The sequence below is a fragment of the Atractosteus spatula genome, chromosome 2, assembly GCF_055471065.1.
Source record: "Atractosteus spatula isolate fAtrSpa1 chromosome 2, fAtrSpa1.hap1, whole genome shotgun sequence".
In the NCBI taxonomy this organism is placed as follows: Eukaryota; Metazoa; Chordata; class Actinopteri; order Semionotiformes; family Lepisosteidae; genus Atractosteus; species Atractosteus spatula.
This window is the reverse complement of record NC_142707.1, coordinates 46,577,268-46,596,304: the sequence shown is the minus strand read 5'-3', so window position 1 is coordinate 46,596,304 and position 19,037 is coordinate 46,577,268. Positions and strand designations below refer to the sequence as shown.

The 19,037-nt window shown below is 37.3% G+C and overlaps 1 protein-coding gene across 1 annotated transcript in view; it reads right to left on the bottom strand.

The window, feature by feature from the left end:
- The window catches only part of ros1 (c-ros oncogene 1, receptor tyrosine kinase), a 55,865-nt gene that overhangs the window by 13,974 nt on the left and 22,854 nt on the right, over nt 1–19,037 (bottom strand). Inside the window, exons 24-33 of the mRNA XM_088936168.1 lie at nt 18,849–18,963; nt 17,626–17,825; nt 16,718–16,801; nt 14,418–14,544; nt 13,445–13,607; nt 11,866–11,930; nt 8,374–8,503; nt 7,847–7,944; nt 5,193–5,396; nt 4,687–4,821 (exon numbers count right to left, since the gene is read on the bottom strand). Coding sequence (XP_088792294.1) covers nt 4,687–4,821; nt 5,193–5,396; nt 7,847–7,944; nt 8,374–8,503; nt 11,866–11,930; nt 13,445–13,607; nt 14,418–14,544; nt 16,718–16,801; nt 17,626–17,825; nt 18,849–18,963 — 1,321 coding nt within the window. The remainder of the gene's footprint in view (nt 1–4,686; nt 4,822–5,192; nt 5,397–7,846; nt 7,945–8,373; nt 8,504–11,865; nt 11,931–13,444; nt 13,608–14,417; nt 14,545–16,717; nt 16,802–17,625; nt 17,826–18,848; nt 18,964–19,037) is intronic.

Genomic DNA, 19,037 nt, shown 5'->3' with positions numbered 1-19,037 from the left:
AAGGATTATAAATGCAGACAGTGCAATTCTTAGACAGAAGTAATTACCTATGCAGTATCCTCTACAGCGAGAATGCTTTTGTAGCTTCTTTTGAAACCTTCTTCCATTATGTCTTCATAAAATTAAAACATGTTAAATGAAAACAATATTAGAATTTTTTAATAACAGTTTTATATAATAGTTGATGTGAAATGTAGCACTTTTCACTTAGGGGGACATTAAAAGGATACAAAGCCTTTTAAAAAATGCCAGTTTGTCATGCAACTGTGACATGAAATACTTCAAATGCCCTCAAGGTTTACAGAGATACAGAATTGTTCTTCTGAAAATTAGCAATTTTCAGCTCAGGGTGAGACTCTAAAGGAATACATCCCAGAAAGCCTTTTTAAAAAAAAAGATCTGTTTGTCATACAATGGTGATATTAAATACTTTGGATACACTCAAGGTTCAGAGAAATTACACAGGGAAAATAATAGCCTGATTATATTCTTACTCTGTGTAGGATGTGAAGGGTTCTGCTGTTCACAAAAACAGGAGGATCACAAATTTAATTTTGCGGGTGAAATTCAGGAGTTCACTTCTTCAACTTCTCCAACAAGAGTAGGAGAAACACAATTGCGATAGAAATAAATATGTGCAGCTACAGTTACAAAGAAAACATAAACAACTTTTGTATGATAGTGATTATTCAAAAACTGTATAAAATATGTCATACTTACATGACTGATCTTTTGCTATATTATAATTCAACTGATATTAAACAGGGAAAGCAAAATCTCAGAAACTGTATAATTTTGCACTAAAGAAAGTGATAGAATAGTCGTTGATCTACTGTATATCTTCCCCTACTATGCTTAATCATATGTAATTACCTATTACATGTTCTTAGATTGGTTTTACAAAGTATTAGTTACATGTACAGTAGAAGTAATTTGAAAAAATGTAATTAATTGCATGTACTTATTACTTTGAATGAAATATTTCTTATTCACTTCTCAATACTGTAGATGAACAGATCTTAAATACTACTTTGATAGTGGTTATTATCAGATCACTTTATTGGCCATATACAATTTCTTGTATTAGGAATTTGTCTTTTGGCATACCCCAACTTGCTCTCCATGAGACACACAAACAGGGAGAGAAGCTTGGGGTCAGAGCACAGGGCCACCCATTTATACGGCAGTTGGGGTTAAGGGTCTTGCTCAGGGGCCCAATGGAGTAGGATTCCTCTGCCGGCCGTGGGATATGAACCGGCAACCTTCCAGCCACATGCGCAGATCCTTCTTTTCAAGCAACAAAAAATAATAACTACTGTAGTCTCAACTCAACTCCCTCAACACCTTCAACCGCAAAATCTACAAACTACCCTTTAGGACATCAACCTGAATTTCAGCATATGCAATCCAGTAAGTTATCCACATCCAGCACCACCTGGGCCCTGAAAACACAACCTGGCAGTTTAATAGCCCTCTCTTCTAGCCCTATGGGTGTATATTCAGAAGCAGAACGAAAATAATCAGTGCTCCCTACTGGATTGCTAACAGTGTCCCTGAAATCTCCAGAGTTTGCAGAACAAGCAGACAAATGGTTTGAGATTTCTGGACCTATCAGGTACCAGTATGGTGAGGTGTGTTGCCAAAAGTCATCCCTCATAGAATTACAGTAGTCACTCCAAAGAGGTGCGACAAGTCTAGAGAAAACTTAGCAAAACAGTACAGGTGGGTGTAGCAGCAACACTCACCTCAACCCAACAGGGACAGATCATACAAAGTTCACCTTCATCCAGAAGCCACTGCAGAACATCTTATCAGAATTGGCAGCAGCTAGCCATACTATAACTCAGGGAACACGTTCAACTACATTACTGAGAGGCAACTATAGAAGCTGTCCCCCACTGCAAAGGAGAATCCCATTGTAATGAGCATCAAATGGCTATAGTCGCTCAGAGCCTCACAATCCATTTGGTTACTGATCCTCTAAAACCCTCTCACCAGTATCACAATTACTACAGATCACTATCCAGGTCCAGTCCCTCCCCACCTTTTCAATACCTTATCACTAACCTGGCAACCCAGCAAACCTGCTTCAGAGGTCCTGCTTCAGAACTAGGAAACTTGACACTGGAGCTTGGAATTCATGCTGGGTTTGAGTATATCCTTGCTCTCCCTCTGGCCTCAGGCTGTGAAGATCCAGCATTCCATCACTAGTGTTCATACGAGTTGCTTGTGAAACCAAGTTGAAGAACACAAACTGTATAGGTTCTGGACAACAAGCAGTGTGCTGGAGACCTATAGACTCAGACCCATCTGGTGCTACAGCACACATCTTGCAGTAGAAGAACACAGCAAAACTGTGCACTTCCCTAGGTCTCTGAACCTTTAAAGCACCAGCCCTCTGCACACAGTAGAGGAGCATTGTACATAGAGCGAAAGCAGAATTTCAACAAGCTGCTTACAACTTAGGTTGGACTTGAGAAAACAGTGGCTATCTTCCAGCCTCCATCCCTGTGGTTCTCCAGCACTTTGTAATTGAGGAAAAAAGTGAAACTGGCTCTTACGCTCACAGCGTGGAACCTGTGACCCAGTTCTTATGCTAGCAGATTGGGATTCATACTGATTGAAAAGACAGCTGTTCCCCCAGCCCCAGAGCTACTTGCAGTAAAATCAGAGATAAAAATCAGTTCTTATACAAGGTGCTTGAAGCATATGTTGGGTTTGAGAGCACATACTGTATCTGCTCTCTCCTGAACCAGTGGTGCTCCAGCATTCCTTTTTGCAGTAGCAGACTGTAATGGAAACTTTCTGAAAAATGGCTTGGCCTTGTCTCACACCTCTTTGAATACTTATTGTCTCACTTTTCTCAAGGAAATGGATCCTTAATATAACATTTTCATAGGTATTTTTCAACTTTTGATAGTACAAAGATGTTTTTGATAAACAGTGCTTTGATGACAGCTTACATTTCTACTACACTACTGAATGCCTTGTTGTAGTGAGCAAAAATAAAGCTATCTGATGGAGAATTGATCAATATGATTAATGGTGGAAATCTAGATCTGGTTGTTCACCCTTTAGTTGCTTGGCAAATCTTGTGACTGGTACTTTAGTAAAGGTCTTATACAAGATCGGTAACAGACTAATTAAGGTGGTTCATTGTCACCTGCAGCTGCTGGAGTGTCCTGATGAACAATTCTAATACTAGTTAGTTGGTGGTACAGTATAACTGCTCAGCATGTTTCAGGATCTTTGCACTTTTAACACAGAAACCTGTGAATTCACTTAAAGAGTTTTATGTTGTTCCTTTTTGTAGAGTCAGTTCTTACTTCTTTCTTTCCACTTTGATATTATAATATCCACTCAGTTCTTTCTGTTACATTCTTAGTTTTCTTCAGTTAGATCAGATTATTCTTCCAGAGACGTTTTCAAGAACACTAGTTTCTTGTCTCCTTTTCACTAATGTGATCATATTATCTGACAATACATCAAACTTTTAGAAGTCCTTTTCTTCACCAATTTCTGTCTTACAATCGAGAGACTTTCTGTAAGTAAGAATTCCATTGTACCAGTACCGGTTACATATGGCAATAAAGTTCAAGTTCAAGTTCAAGTTCTTTCCTTTGCCAAAATAAGCTGCATTGTATTTCTTCCTAGATGATAGTCACTACCAGTGGTGTTGAAATCTTCTATTGCTGAGATGTCTTGCACCATGAAGCTTACTTCTTAAAGAAGGATACAGTACATCACAAACAACTTGTTGAACTTGCAGAATACAAGTAATTATTCAACGTGTTCATTTGATCTTCCTTACCCATATTCTCCCAGTCTCTGTTTTAATCTCCTTTGTTTGTTTCCATATGAGGCAATAAAATCTCCTATGAAGATCGCGTTTGATTCCATAGCTTCTCCATAAACTTGCTCAACTTCCTCATTGTCAATAGTCCGTTATTTCAATCACTACATAAAATCGCATAGCATTTACTGAGTTGCCGAGATGACAGGAGATACAGTATTATTCCTTACTGTCAACCCAAAAATACCCGCATCTTAAATTAATGGAAAGGAACTGTATTTTTGCACCTTTGTGAAAAATGTATTCTTCATTTTAAATCCACCAGGCACAATCACTTACTATTGCTTTGGATTTAGATACATCTCTGCAGAGGGCCAGAGTGTCCCTTTAGTATCATTTTTGTGGAATTTGTTTTTATGAAAAAATTCTTACTTTACTACTTTCCCATATAAAGATTTATGGTTTGTGTTAGGGTTTGTCTGAGTAAGAAAAGGGAAAAGCAACCTGCAAGTTTAACTGATAAATTATATTAATTTACAGATTGTAATAAAAACAGATTTTCAGAATGAATATGAAAAAGAGTAATTTCTTTTTTTGATTTCCACAGTGCTAGGAATCCTTCTTTGTGATTGGGATAACTTGCATTGTCCATGATCAGAGGGGCTATTCCTCATTTCATGGTACTGTTTATCAATGTATTCCATTGGTACTTGCTTTTCAAGCGCTGTCACATAAAATGTGAAAACAATTAATGACTGAAAACCTCAAAACATTTTGCTCCAGAATTGCACAAAGATATTTAATTATAAATGTGAAGAACAGGTAATTGTGAAAGAGTCATACATTGTCACTATATCATAAGCTTGAAACTGACTGTTTGCAAATGTACTTACAAATCATAAGGACAGTTCTTAGGAGATTGTAGTCGTCCTCCTGAATTAACAAAATGCAGGACTTCAACATTGGAATAGGCTGGGTATGGCTGTTTTCCGAAAGACATAATTTCCCACAGTAGAACCCCAAATGACCTACAAAAAGCAAGAATAATTGCATATATTAAGATTAATATTGATTTTTACACACTTAATCCTTGTTCAAGTTACAGTGTTCATAATGTATCAAAGTGCACCTACTTAAAACACAGTTCAATAGCTTATGTTGTTTAGAGCTACAGTACATAATACTAGAGGCGAAAGTCACAACTTTGTTTTCAGAACATTTTTTAAAAGGATATTAAGAATATTATTTTTGGTATTCCATTAAATTCCATTAGTGATAGCAAAATACAGTTCAGCTCAACAAATCGGTGTACAGTACTGTAGGTATTGTTCCGTGACTGAGGTATTGACCTGTGACTTTGCTTGACAGATCAAAAGAAAATCATAATTCATGTTCTTACCACACATCGGAGGCTGTGGTGAAGACTCCATCATTAAGGCTCTCCGGTGGCATCCAGCGCACGGGGAGGAGCCCTTCCCCTTTCTTCCTGTAGTAGTCATTTTTATAAATGTCTCGAGCTAGACCAAAATCTCCAATCTTCACCGTCCTGTCACGGCTATCGTACTCCTTCACGGTTACCAAGCAGTTCCTGGCAGCCAGATCTCTGTGTGTGTAATTGAGATAAACTTATCTTTTGAAGGGAATCACCGTACATCAGTGGTGCACAACTCCAGTCCTAGAAGGGCCCAAGTGCCTGAAGGCATTCATTCTCCTTCCCCGAGAAGATGTCCAAATAGTGCTGAGGGACTGTCACCCAGTAAGATGCCCATGTACCCCTCAGGGAGGCAGATATTCTCACAACAACAGAAGAGTACTATGGTGTCTAAAAACAAAATTACACCCCTCATTGTGCACAGATGTGCAGAGAGGCAAAATAGAAGAATATTTTTTTGGAAAAAATGTTAAACAAATACTAGGCTTAATCCCTCAAGACAAGAAATGAATGAAAGGTGCCAGAAAATTCTTCCTGAAGTAAAGTTTAAGCCTTTTCCTGGCAAGGGGATTACAGATTCGTTGTTTACAGCAAAATATCTCCTCTCAACAATGAGTTCTCCAAAAGTAACAAAGATAAGGGATTAAATCCCCTAATCCCCCAGATGGGAGATACCAACATATCCCACACAATGGATCTATGGATCCACAGTGATGCTATTACCACCAAGATGGATTTATCCCACAGACAAATGACAAACACATATTTCAATAGGAAATACTGAGCTCTGTTAACAATATACAGTAAAACTACCTTACACATGTCTTCACGACCTAATTGAGCTAATTAGGACTATATTTTACACTTTTCTAAGGTCTGTTGATCTTTCAGCTATTGATCAATTAAAGGGTTTTATAAAACCTGCTGGATTCTGTATTTTAAGGATTGGTGTTATGTTCCTGTGCAGTTTAATCAGAGACTCTGCATAACCTTTAGGACTAAAAAGGAAAAAAATATCATTATATGTATGAAATTGTATTAAATTATTTAGATCATGGCTTCCATATCCAGGTCTTCATGAATTCAGGGCTGATTTATGTTCTAACTACGAATCTTGATTATTATTGATTTATGGTCTAACTACGAATCTTGATTATTATTGAACCACAAATTTTAACTTATGACTTATACTTACAATAAATATATAATATATAATATATATAACTTATAATGTTCCCGAAAACCTCAAGTATTGGTAAATAATTGAGTGAATGGCAAATAAGGGGTTAGGGTCAATGGCTCTCTTGTGCCCAGTGTACTGGAGGTCAAGGCTCTCACCATTCTCCTCCCACAGAAGCCAGAGACAATGCAGAGCACCTGGACCCACAGAACGTGGGTTCTAGCACTGCTCCCATGAGCCATGGGACCTGCTGCCTGAGCTCCACAGAGGGCGCCGAAAATGCACCACATGGACCTGCGAGTGCCCCCCACCTACTGTGAACTGCTGGACCCTACTGCTGAAGGACGTGCCTTCCAGAGAGGACAGCACGGTCGTCAAAACCAGGCTCCAAACAGTCCGAGAGCGGGTGCGGGCTGCCTAGTGTCCTGGGATGGATGTCTTGCCCTTCTCTCTGAGAGCGGACAGCGGATCCGAGGACGCTGGGGGCGTGGGGGGGCTTTGTGGCGATCTGCACCCCCCAAGACCTCTCCCCTTTTGCCCCAGGTTTACCCCTTCCTACCATCCCCTCTCTTTCTCCTTACTCCCGATCTGAGCTAAGAGGATGTCTGTTTTCTGTCTTCCTACAGTATCTTTACCTGCTCTGTGATCAACTTGCCTCACTGGAATAAAAAGGTCAATAAAACTGTCAGTCAGCCGGTAAGACGTATTGAGCCTGTCTTTCCAAATGCAACTGCCGCCCATAAAGGAGTAATTATTGCAATACATATAGTAGATTTTTTCTCACATACAGTAATAGTGTGTTTTGGGGCTAAGAAAAACATTCAAGATTTAAAGGACATTCGGCAATAACAGACACCCCTTCTCCCCATTAGTCCAGTAAACCGAGGGCTTACTGTGCAGAGTCAAAAGCTAGTGAAGAACTCACATGCTTTTTCACAAATTCTTGTGGCAGAACCGAATATCAGCTAGGGTTTACTCCCAGTTAGGAAGGGAAAACTTTACACCTTTCAGAAATTCCACAGAAAATTACGTAACCTGAAAACCTTGCATTTTTAGGAACATGCAGTACAACAGTTTAAAAAATCTAATTAATCAGATTATTAGTTCAATGAAACAATGGGGAATCCAGCTGGAAAAATACCAGCACAGACTGAGTCACTAAGAACAGCACGAGAAAACCCCACTTTAGATTTTTAAAGATAATTAAACAGAACCACATTTGTCATTGGGATAGCATGGCAGGTATTCATATGTCTAATAAAATACTGCAAATCACAAAACAATAGTCAGATTTCCAACATTGACAGAGCATTTTAACATAAAACATAAAAAGCTCTTTTAAATTACATTTTCATGCAAACCCAAATACGCACATACAGTATGCATATTAAAATTGTACAGTATTTCAATTCCAAAAAAGAAATGTAATTCTGCCAAATACCTGTGAACAAAGTGCAGTTTCTCTAGGTACATGCAGCCTTTGGAAACATCCAGAGAGATATGAAGCAGATCTGATGCACTCAGTAATGGACACTGACCCTGAAAATTACACATACAGTGGCTTTTTCGTGCTCTTGCAAGTCATTTATAAATTAAATAAAATAAATTGTTTAATAAAAAAAAGTGAATCTAAAGTGTTTTGTCCATGAATTTCAGTCTGTGTGATTCAAAGCATTTTCAGTCTCTACACTCAGCATGTGCCAACAGTCATGTGTTTGCAGAGGATCAATTCTTTCAATGATTTCTTTCTGCGATATATTTTTAGAATTTTACTTAAGAAAATATAAAGAGAGTTCTTTTCCTTCATATAACCTGCTCCTGAAGGAAGCCACCGTTTGTACCATAAACAAGACATTTAACCACTTCATGATAAGAAAAAAAATGGCTTTAGGGTTTTATCATAGCTGGATACTGCTTCAGAGAAGCTCTGCTTGTGTGATGTCCTGGGAAAAAAATCTGGATACCTACTGGTTTTGCCCTAGCCTCTCTCAGAAAGGAACGCAAGTCTCCTCCCTCCATGAGTTCCAGTAAGATGTACTGCGGCTCATTCAGCAAACACACTCCCAGCAGCTTCAGGATGTTGGGGTGGTCAAACTGGCTTCACAGACCATTACCAAGAAAAGGAACAAGAGACTTCAAAATATCTTATAAATTACATAGAGTAGAGTAATTTGTGCATCAAATACACAAACATGCTACTAATAAAAGAAAACATAGCAAAAGATATGATGGACTAAATGATTTGTATTTTAAAATGTAAAATATTTAGAGATTTACACTTTCTTTATCTTACTACAATCAATTGCCTCCTTTTTAATAATTTCTCACTTTTCTACATTCAACATATTCTGTCTTTACCATATTAGGTAACTGAACCTTCTCGTATGATTGTTTCCCTGAAATGTCAACAGTTCTACAGGTGTCTACTGCTGTATACTGTGTACCTGTAAAAGACATGTACTGCCAAGAGCAGTATTTGAATAACACAGTAATCCTCATTAAAATTAATTAAACATAATTCAATATACATTAAACAATTCATAATCCATTATTACCTTGATTAGCTTGAAACTACATGTACTGTATTGCTTGCATTTTGAGGATTTATCTTTTATGAACTTCATATAATGCTCTAGTACAATATAATGGATTACGTTCTTTCCTTCTTTCTTTCCTTGTATATTTTCTAAATCCACACTGACTATCCCTTAGAATCTCATTGACATATTGATGATATTTTAGTTTAATTTTAATTATTGTTTCCATAACTTTGCATGTAACTGAGGTATGAGTTACTGGTCTATAATTATTTGGTACAATTTTAATCATGCTTTTTATACACGGACACTACATTAGAACCCAATCAATGGATACTACACCTTTCCCGAGAGTCTTCAATGACGAGGAATAACATCTTTTTTTGTCCTTATGCACAATTAGTAGAACATTATTAGGGTTTGGATATCTGTTTCAGTGCTTCTAGTACTTGTAACAATTCTGTGTAATTCTGTGTTAGTACTGTTGAATATAGAACCTTGTTTTTAATCAACCTGAGGTATGTTTTCTGTGTTTTTTCTTGGTTAACGCCTGAGTAAAACTTTAATGGAATACTGTACATCAGACATTTATTTTCCTGTCACCATCTAAAGGGTTCCCATCACTGAGACACTTTACTCCATCCTTTACTGTTCTTATGCTATTGAAATACTGGAAAACCCTTTTATTATTTATTTTAGCATCTCCTCCAATACTCATTTCAATTTTTCTTTTGGCCTTTCCAATATCCTTTTTAACCTTTATGACCTTCCGAGGCCAGGTCAAAAGCAGTAAAAAGCATTTGATAAAAGCACCTTTTAAATGATATAAACTAAAGTATGTGAAAATAATTGGAAATAATAAAAAAATGTATATAGTGTACAGAGAAAGTGAAGTGATTTGAGTGAAGATGTATGAAAGGGTTCTTCATTGTATAACATGCCTTTAATCATTACTTTTGATCCACACTAAAAGGTTTACAATAAAAGGAAACAAGGATTCAAAAAGTCTGCAGGGGCAAAGAGTGTTGGCTGTTATTCTTAATATTATGCCTCCCATATTAATAAAGCAGGCAAGATTTGAAAAGGGTTTTATTAAAGCAAATAAAAATTGATTTATGATGAAAACCTACAATGCAAAAAAAAACCCATCATTGTTCTGTTCATTAATTTAATTTAAAATAGCTCTGTATTGTGTTTCAATTACAATTAATACAAAACAAATGTAAATGATTGGACAGAAAGTAGGAATTCGGGATCACACATTACCCAACCCTTCATTTCGCCAGACCTCTATTTCTACTACATGTCACTGCTTTCTAAACACCAGAAAATTGCTGCTAAACCCACTTGAGTCAAAATGAAAATATTTCTACTTTGTTAAGTGCTTGTTTCATAAAGGCCCTTTATGATAAAACCATACAATCTCTAAAGCTGCATTCAATCAGTAAAGCTTTTCACTTTGAATCCTGTAAATAAGACGTTTTGCTGTTGTTTTCATTTCTCTCTGGTATTATACTCTCAAGGAACATATCACCCATGTATAAAAACAAATTAAATCTATTATTCCAATAAAGAACCCCTTTATTTGTGTAATATTGAAGACATTTGATTATCTATGATGATGCTTTTGCATAGATAAGAATGTAATAAAATACATCTTCACAAACAGTTACAAAATGAGGAAAAGTTTCGGAGACACGAGATGCTGGAAGTGAAAACTAGGATTTTTTATGTTCGCTATGCATTTCAATAGAAAACATATCAGAGCTTGTAATTTTAGTGCACGCACTGTTAAATATGTTAAAATTCCCTTCCAGTCTAAAAATAACATTTAAAAGGCTATAAGGTATCCTGGGAAAACACTGGACCAATTTAATTTTATTTTTAGAATTTCGAATTTTAGAAGAAATTTAGAAAATTTTAGAAAAAAAATCCTTTCTGATAGTATATATGATATTGAAAACTTGAAATCTATGGTGCCATTACACACTATACATGCTTTTCAAGTTTACTATGGCCCCTTTCTTTACTAGCAAGTCTGATGGAAGAATGATTCAAACACACATGACAAAAACTGCCAATGTTTCCAGTGAGTAATAGACAAGCATTTCAGCTCAATGCAGCACATGAAGACACAAATAAGCTAATAATTAATTAAATCCTATAATGGAACACGTATCAAATAGGGAAATAGCTGAGACAACTCAAAGCATTGAATAAAAAATAGTTCAGCCTCTCTTGCCTAACAGAATTGCAACTTGTAGAAGATTTATGTTTATCAGTTCCACATCTACTCATTGTTTATTCAACACATATGGGATGACTTAATGTGGAATTTAGATGAGCTGCATGATAGGTGCATTTTAGGAAATTGATGCCTTAAAAGGACCAAACATGAAATCTGTCCATTTTTATGCCTCAACCAATTTTGTTTAACACTATCACCCGTTTTTTTTCTGTATCTGTTGGTTTCCCCATTATGAAACATACTAGAAGTGTGGTGTACATCCCAGTATACTTCAGGGTTTATACTTGTGTGTTGTGCAACAACTACATTTACATGATTCTTTTTTTTCTTACCGAGAGCCCAATGCACATTTTCTTTCTTGAAAATGCAATGGCCATCTGCCACTACATTTTTTTAGACAAGAATAATACACTTCTGCAAAAGCAAATTGGAAAAATTGATGATATGCACTGTTTTCAACTTTTTTTTTCTTCCAAAAAGGTTTTCCCCACTTTTCAAGAAACCCCGTATTACTCTTCTACCATTTTTCATATGGGAAGTTCAGGAGAAAGTGAAGTAAAAACATGCAGCCCGCAGAAAAGAGAGCGGTCGGAGGATAGAGTGTTCCCCTCGCTGACCACATCCCCCATCTCCACTGTAAAACCAAGGGATTGTGGTAATGGACTTGCTCTTTACCTCATCAAATGTGCCTCCTTCAGGAATTCAGCTTTTTCATGGTCTGTAGCTCCTCTCTTCAAGGTCTGTTCAAAACAAGGATACAATATCCATTTAGTGATCCTCAGTCACTGTCAGCACCTCAATTGAAGGCATGATACGGGCGCAGCAGCTCAGTGGAGTCTCCACACACCTGAATCCACCGACTCTTGGTTCAGTTAGCAGGAGGCTAGCCAGGGGCCCTTAACAGCGTAACGGACTTGGCATGAGAGTGCAAACCAGCTTTCGAAGAGCATTGTTGTGACATGGGCTTCATTGTGTGCTTTCTGTTCTGCCTATCATCTTTGGTATAAATGAATATTTGAGTGTAGGGTTACATTAGTTTCCAAAGGTATCAAGAGCACTCCCTGCTTGTTAAGGAGTGGTGTTATTTTTTAAACCTTTAGAAATAATGTGGGGGGGAAAATGAATACAAACACTTAAACACCGTATTCAACACGCACATTAACAAATTGCTTCGCCACATCATTAAATGGTTTTCTTGGTTAGTGACATCTTTTTTTTTCTTATTCAGTAGATGTGCACACACAGCTGTGCTTTTAGAAATGTTGCTGGTGAAGCACTTTGAATGCTCGAATCTTGTACTTCAGACACGGAATTTACTGAGTTGGCTTTTATTTTTATTATCATCACATTTCTATGAAAATCCTTGGCAGAATCTCATTCCAATTGCTCTTCTTGAAACCTTCATGTAAAGTGAGAGGCTTTCAAAATGGACCCAACAGTATTTGTTTACTGTCCTTATATTTTGATGGTAAAAATAGTATAGTGTATCACATATATTAATTTATATAAAATCACACATTAATCAACTATAATATCCAAGCAAATTTTGTACTATCCTTCTTTAATTATTTGATTAAATGGATTATTTAGTTAATAGGGCAATATTATTAGCTTCCATGTCTTTAGGTCAGTTTTAGCAACCTTAAATTGGACAGGACTGCAGATTTAAACAGGCAAGTGTCACAGGTATCTAGCTTTTCTGGATCATGCTGTCCTCTGAATTCATTTAAAACTGCATATTGCTACTAAAGTTTCATTCTTAAATGAAACAGAAATGACTGACTGAAAGAATAAAAAAAGAGACTTATTTTCCAGATATCAAGACTGCAAATTGGGTGAATGCATTTTTTATATAAAAGATAGTACTGTACAGTACCTTTGTACCACATGCATTTTCTTCCATTGAGTAATTTTTTGACGGATTAAAGAATATGTTTTCCTAACTGCCTCTGCTTTGTATTTTGCAAAGCATTTACCAAACCTAAAACTACCTAGCAAATTACAATGTGCAACTTGACAGAAACAAAACAAATCCCTCCTTGCACGCTAAAGTGAGCAATCAACAGCGCCATCTCCTGGAAAAGCAACGAGGAACCGCAAAAGACTTCTTCATAACAAAGGAGCACCTTGAAGAGCAAACTGCCTGTAGCTGACATTTCTGTTACATTAGACCCTGAGGTTTGTCTTAAAAATAGGAGAAGAAATGGAATGGGAAGGAGAATGTACGGTTTCTTTGTGCTTTGGATGAGTTCACCTTTATAGCCACTTGGGTTTCCCCAGTTCCATCCCCCAGGATGTTCACAGCAGTGCCTGAATAGACCTCACCAAAAGCCCCGCTGCCCAGGAAACTCAGCAGTTTCAGCCTCTCCCTTGGAAACACTGGCAGTCTGCTGGTCTCACAGGCATTTGGAAGGGTACTGGAAACAGAAAGAAGACATTTTAACTTGAATGCACTGTAAGCAGAGATGCTTGTCTATCTGTTGCCATCCGTGGCTTTTTGTATCTTAGATCTTTCCATACTAGCTTTAAAGAGCACTTTGACATTATGCCATGGTACTATTAAAACTGAATTCATCCGCTTTGCAGCATGACACCTTCTTTTTATACAAGTCCTGTCCTGAATGATTACGTTTTGTTACTTAAGAGTTGCGGGGGAGACAAAGGCAATGGTGCAGTAGATTGAGCCCCTTATATTTTAAAGGGCTATCAAATGATTTTCAAATGAATGAGCTTTTCCCTCAATCCTTCAAAAATCAATTTTGTTTTCTGTCAAGGTTTAAAAGACAAAAGTAACTAGAGAACCCACTGAGCTTCACATAGTGTACAAGCATCCTTATTGGCTTTGTGCCGCCCTGGCACTCAGCCACCTATCAGCTGCTGCCATTAGAGGATAAACAACCCTTTATGGCCATCACTTTCTGCATTGCAACACCTACCTATAAAACACATAGCTACGCTGCATCACCCAAATTCTGGTTCAACAGATGGAAAAAGTCTGGTGGCATTTCACAAAGCTTACATCCCAAACCATTTAATCACCGATATTGTGAGGAGAAATTGTTTTTTCAGCATGTTCTTTATTTTATGATGTGCAGTGAAGCATGTTAGACTACACCACAGTATTCTTTAATACATACAATATAATTTAGCACTCCTAGCCTGCTTTTGTTTATGTTTCCTATTGGTTAGATCACAGCTACAGTACATTGGTTAGATTCATTTACAACCTTATAGCATAGCAGGCATTAGCCAGTCCCACCAGCCCCCGGAGGTTATCAAGTTCTTGATCTGGCTCCAAGTGAATGGTTACGTTGTTAGGATAAGGCTTCTTTTGTTTGCGTCTTTTGTACAAAACTAGAAAAAAACAGAAAAGAAAGTGGAATTTGTATTAAAATAACGTTTTATTCAGTAGTAAAATATGTAAATGTTCAAGGGGAAATTTGAAGGTTGTAAGAGAGTGGCGACTCCAGATGAGATGGAGATTCTTGTCTGGACTACATTCCCCAGAATGCTGTCGGGATTGAGCAGATGCCCTTAGTCACCTGACCGTCTGGCACCAGACGATTGGTCAGGTGACACTATATGAAGGTGAGGAATTGTAGGTCAGCCATTATTTGTTGTCTGAGGACATAGGCAGATTCTCTTCTACTGTATGTAAGTTGTACCAGAGGAGGAAGGAAAAAACAAAGACTTACAGTACCAAGTGAGTGCATAACTGAGGAACTTGAGAGATATTAAATTTTGGAACAGTGTTTTGAAGAGTCTCAAGAGAAAAGAGAGACTGTTTTGGAAAATTGGTAAGCAGATTAGATGCCAAGTTTTGTTAGTCAAAGATTCAAGAAGTCAATCAATAGCTGGAAAAAGACAAAGGGTTTGTTCTGCTGTTTGGTTTCATGTTTGCAGCACTGTAAACGGACTACATTTGATTTGTACCACAGAGCTACTGTGTTTTTTTGCTAACCCTGACTCACGTTTAAAATTCAGATTTTAAGACACCCCACACCAGTAGTTTTGCAAAGGTGTTCAAAGAGAGTACAACCAGAGTCCTCGAGCCCCCATCTTTATGGAGATCAGACAGGTACTGAACCTTGGACCGGTACTGAACAGACAGGTACTGAACCTTGGGTAGTATTACAGTATGTTACTTTGAATACTGACTGGAGCCACCCAGTCCCAATTCAAAGAAAAATATTGTGACATTTCACAGTCACTTGTAATCAACAATTTATTTTCCAGTTCATCTGAAAAAAGGCAAGCATGCATTCCCCCTGCATTTGCTCCCAGACCCCTATACAGCTCAGAGTATAAAAGCACAGTATGGCCCATCACATGACACTGGAAATAACAGATCTAGTTCATGTCCGTCATCCTACCATGATCCTAATAGTTATTTTTATATACTGATGTCAAATTGACATGACAGAGAGTTTGAGCAGGGAAGTTTGTCAATGCGTAAGCTGCACAGGAGCAAGTAGAGGTTAATTTCATGCTAAAATGTAGAACAAAATACACCAGGTTCTGGCTTTTGAATCTTTTTATGGTGTCATTCACACCTGAAGGCTTTAGCTGTAATGTGTTTTATTCTTTCTACTATTCAGTGCTGAATTAGCCTGTACTTGTTCCATAATACAGTGTTTCTGTGAACTCCGATTAAAACACACCATGATCAAAAATGTAAACAAGTATAAAAATGGGGGATGTTCACAAAACAGCATTAATAGAACAAGCTCAGAAGACAGAATTTGTGCAACAACAAAAATATAATATTTTCTTTGTGTAAATGAGTGTCTCAAATGAGTGTCAGTTTTGGTCTTTATCTGACCTCACAAAGTAGACCTTAAGATTTTCATAATCTCACAAGCGAAAGATGTCGTGCCCAAAGATGCGTAGGAAATGCAGAATCACATACTGGAAGCGCGTTAGTTACACGAACACAAACTCGCAGAACACTCAGGAGTGAGTTGACAGTAGTTTCTACCTGGAGCTGCCCACGTGTTTTTGTACACATTCTAAGTACGAGTTTAAAATAGTTCAGTTGGTGAGCTAGATTTCTAACAAGAACAGAAAGTATAGTCCAAATCTGCATCCCAAACAGTGATACCTCCTAGCTTGTCTGGTTCTCTATCCCATTTTAAGACAAACTGGCCTTCCCTGCTAAATTTAAATAACTTTTTGCATTGTTTTAGATATTATCAATGCTCTCAAAGGCCTGTAGCATGGGTTGAATATTCATATTGTAAGAAACACTTTTCACATTTATAGTGTTTTTTAAGAGCACATGTTGCTGTGGATTATGAAATATATGAATATTTATGAATGATAATAGGTTCAAAATCAAGGAAAGTACAACATACCACAGCAATGAGCTTTAATAAAGATGAACCAGCTGTGATGGCTGCTGTGTTTGACTATATAAGAAGAATCTCTTTATTCTGTTCTGCTTTCTAACATTGATCAGTGGCAATTAACATTCATTTATGCCATAATAAAATATTATACTCAGTGACTGCTCTGTTAAAATACTTACCCAAAGCAATTATCATTACCAGCAATACAAGAACTGCAGTCACTGCTGTCACAGTAATGAACGGATCTGCATTGTGAGAATCGCCTGGAATGAAGTGAAAGAAAGGTCAGTGTGTATGTTTAGGTGTAGTCATTTGTTCTGTTTACGATGGCATACCACTATACCTCAGTAGTGACGTACTGTAGATCTGAGTGGCCTCAGATCTTTTTTTATCACTTGGGAGATCATTATTTTTGCTTGTGATTAACTTTTGATGTAGACACTACATATGATGATCAATAACTCTTTGTCCTTATGGGGGATGTTGTTAAATGTACAAGGCGTAGTTCTCTGAAATCAGTTGTCCCTGCTATAAATACAGTTAATAACAATACACAGCCTGTTGACCTTGGTATCCTGTTCCCTTCCCAGATTAAATGAGCTTCTAGTAGTTGATTAGTACTATCTGCCAGCAGATCACACTTCATACAAGTTTCCCCAAAGGTTTTTAATTGCTATAATTGACAAGGTTGGGCAAGACAGTACTACTTGTGTTGATACACCAGATTTTATGTAGTAATAATTGTTGTTATAAATTAAATTTACATAACATTTTTCATATCAAAGACACCCAAAGAGTGTCCTCATCCACCACTGAAGTGCAGCACTGGGTGTGATGTGGTACAGCCCAATAACACAGAAATCCAGAGAGAAAAATGAGAAATCACTTCACCAATAACATTAAAGGGGAACTTTAAGGTCAGAGAGCCAGATTGTGTGGCTCAGAGTAGAATTTAGCTCGGACACCTGGATTAATACTCCTACTCTTACTGGCACACTCTGGTCATGCGAGCAAGTACAGTACATACAAAAAACATATAAAATGGGCACATTTCCAAGACTTCGAAAGCTGAAATAGTGAAACGTACTGTGTAATTCTATAGCCCCACTGATATCACTGTATTTTCCAAGACCAAGCAAACTGGCAGCTGCTGCACGAAACTGAAAGGACCCCCTGTGGTTTTTAGCTTTCCAGGTGCAAACACTTGAGCTGCAGGAGTCATTGTGAACCAGCTGCCAGGGTCCAGGGTCAGTCTCATTCGCTGCAACACTCTTCTTCTGCACCTGCCTGGAGGCCAGCAGGAAAAATCAATACACATGTTATCATGCATTCTGCGATGCAAGAATATTAATGAGATATAAATACAATGAAGATTAATTTTGATGTAAATTTTAAAGATGAGATCATTTCTCTAACACCACAAATCTTCTCCAGGGACTGCTCACTCACAAAGACATGTTCGTCATTCTAAACCTACATTCTGCTTCTCTGATTTACTCTCATCTGTTCTATTATACATCACACTGTGACTACGCATTTCCCCCAGTAAAAAGAAAATAGGACTTCCTACTGTAGCTTTAAAATCACTTTCTGGAAATATTAAAATAATGATTGCCTCTAAGTCACTATTTCCGCTTCATTTTTTCTCTGAGATGTCAGGTAACTTTATAAATGCAGGATGGGTTTTTTAACCTTATTTTCCTTTATTATTTGATTTATGGAAACATAAAATGCGTATAGATTATTCTATAAGTAAATTGTAGATTTTGAATGGTATGTGTGATCTACAGTATTAGTCTATTTAATCCTAAATCCCTGTATAAAGAGATTGATGAGATTGATGAGATATAGCACTGTGGTGAGGAGCAAAGAACGTAGTTAATTAATTAATGCATTAATTAATGCCTTATCAAAAAAATTTAGCTAAATTTAACATGCTCTTTAACTAAAATTTAACATCAGAAGAGTGACCTAAACTGATAAAGCTAGTTCCACCAGGTGTGGAACTTTGCCAGATTCTCTTTAACTTTGCTTAACAAGTTTATCAGTTTCTTGATTAACCAAGACTGAATAAACAAAAGATATCTGGGGCCTCCACCAGCTCCTTTGAGGTCAGACTTTAACTGAAAGTTTCTTCCTTCCCACAACTGTCTTATTTGAGACAGCAATCCCATGGATTGACTGGCCAATCAGGATGGTCAATCTATCAGCTCATGCATGAGCTATTCAATAATCTGGTTTGTACTGTACATCTGACACAAACAAAACAAAAGAGAACACTGTTGACAAATGCATCACTAATAAAGGGACCTGATCTCCAGTATGTAGTAAGTGATGTTGCAACCATTGTCTTCAGCCTTCTGCCATTCAATTGTCTTTCCTTCTTTCCAGAATCTCGGAACTCCAGGCTTGCCTGGGACTCCAGCTGTTAAAGATCAATGTTTTACAATCCATTACAAACAATAACCAGAATCAAAGAGAGCAAAGTCTCTTCAATAA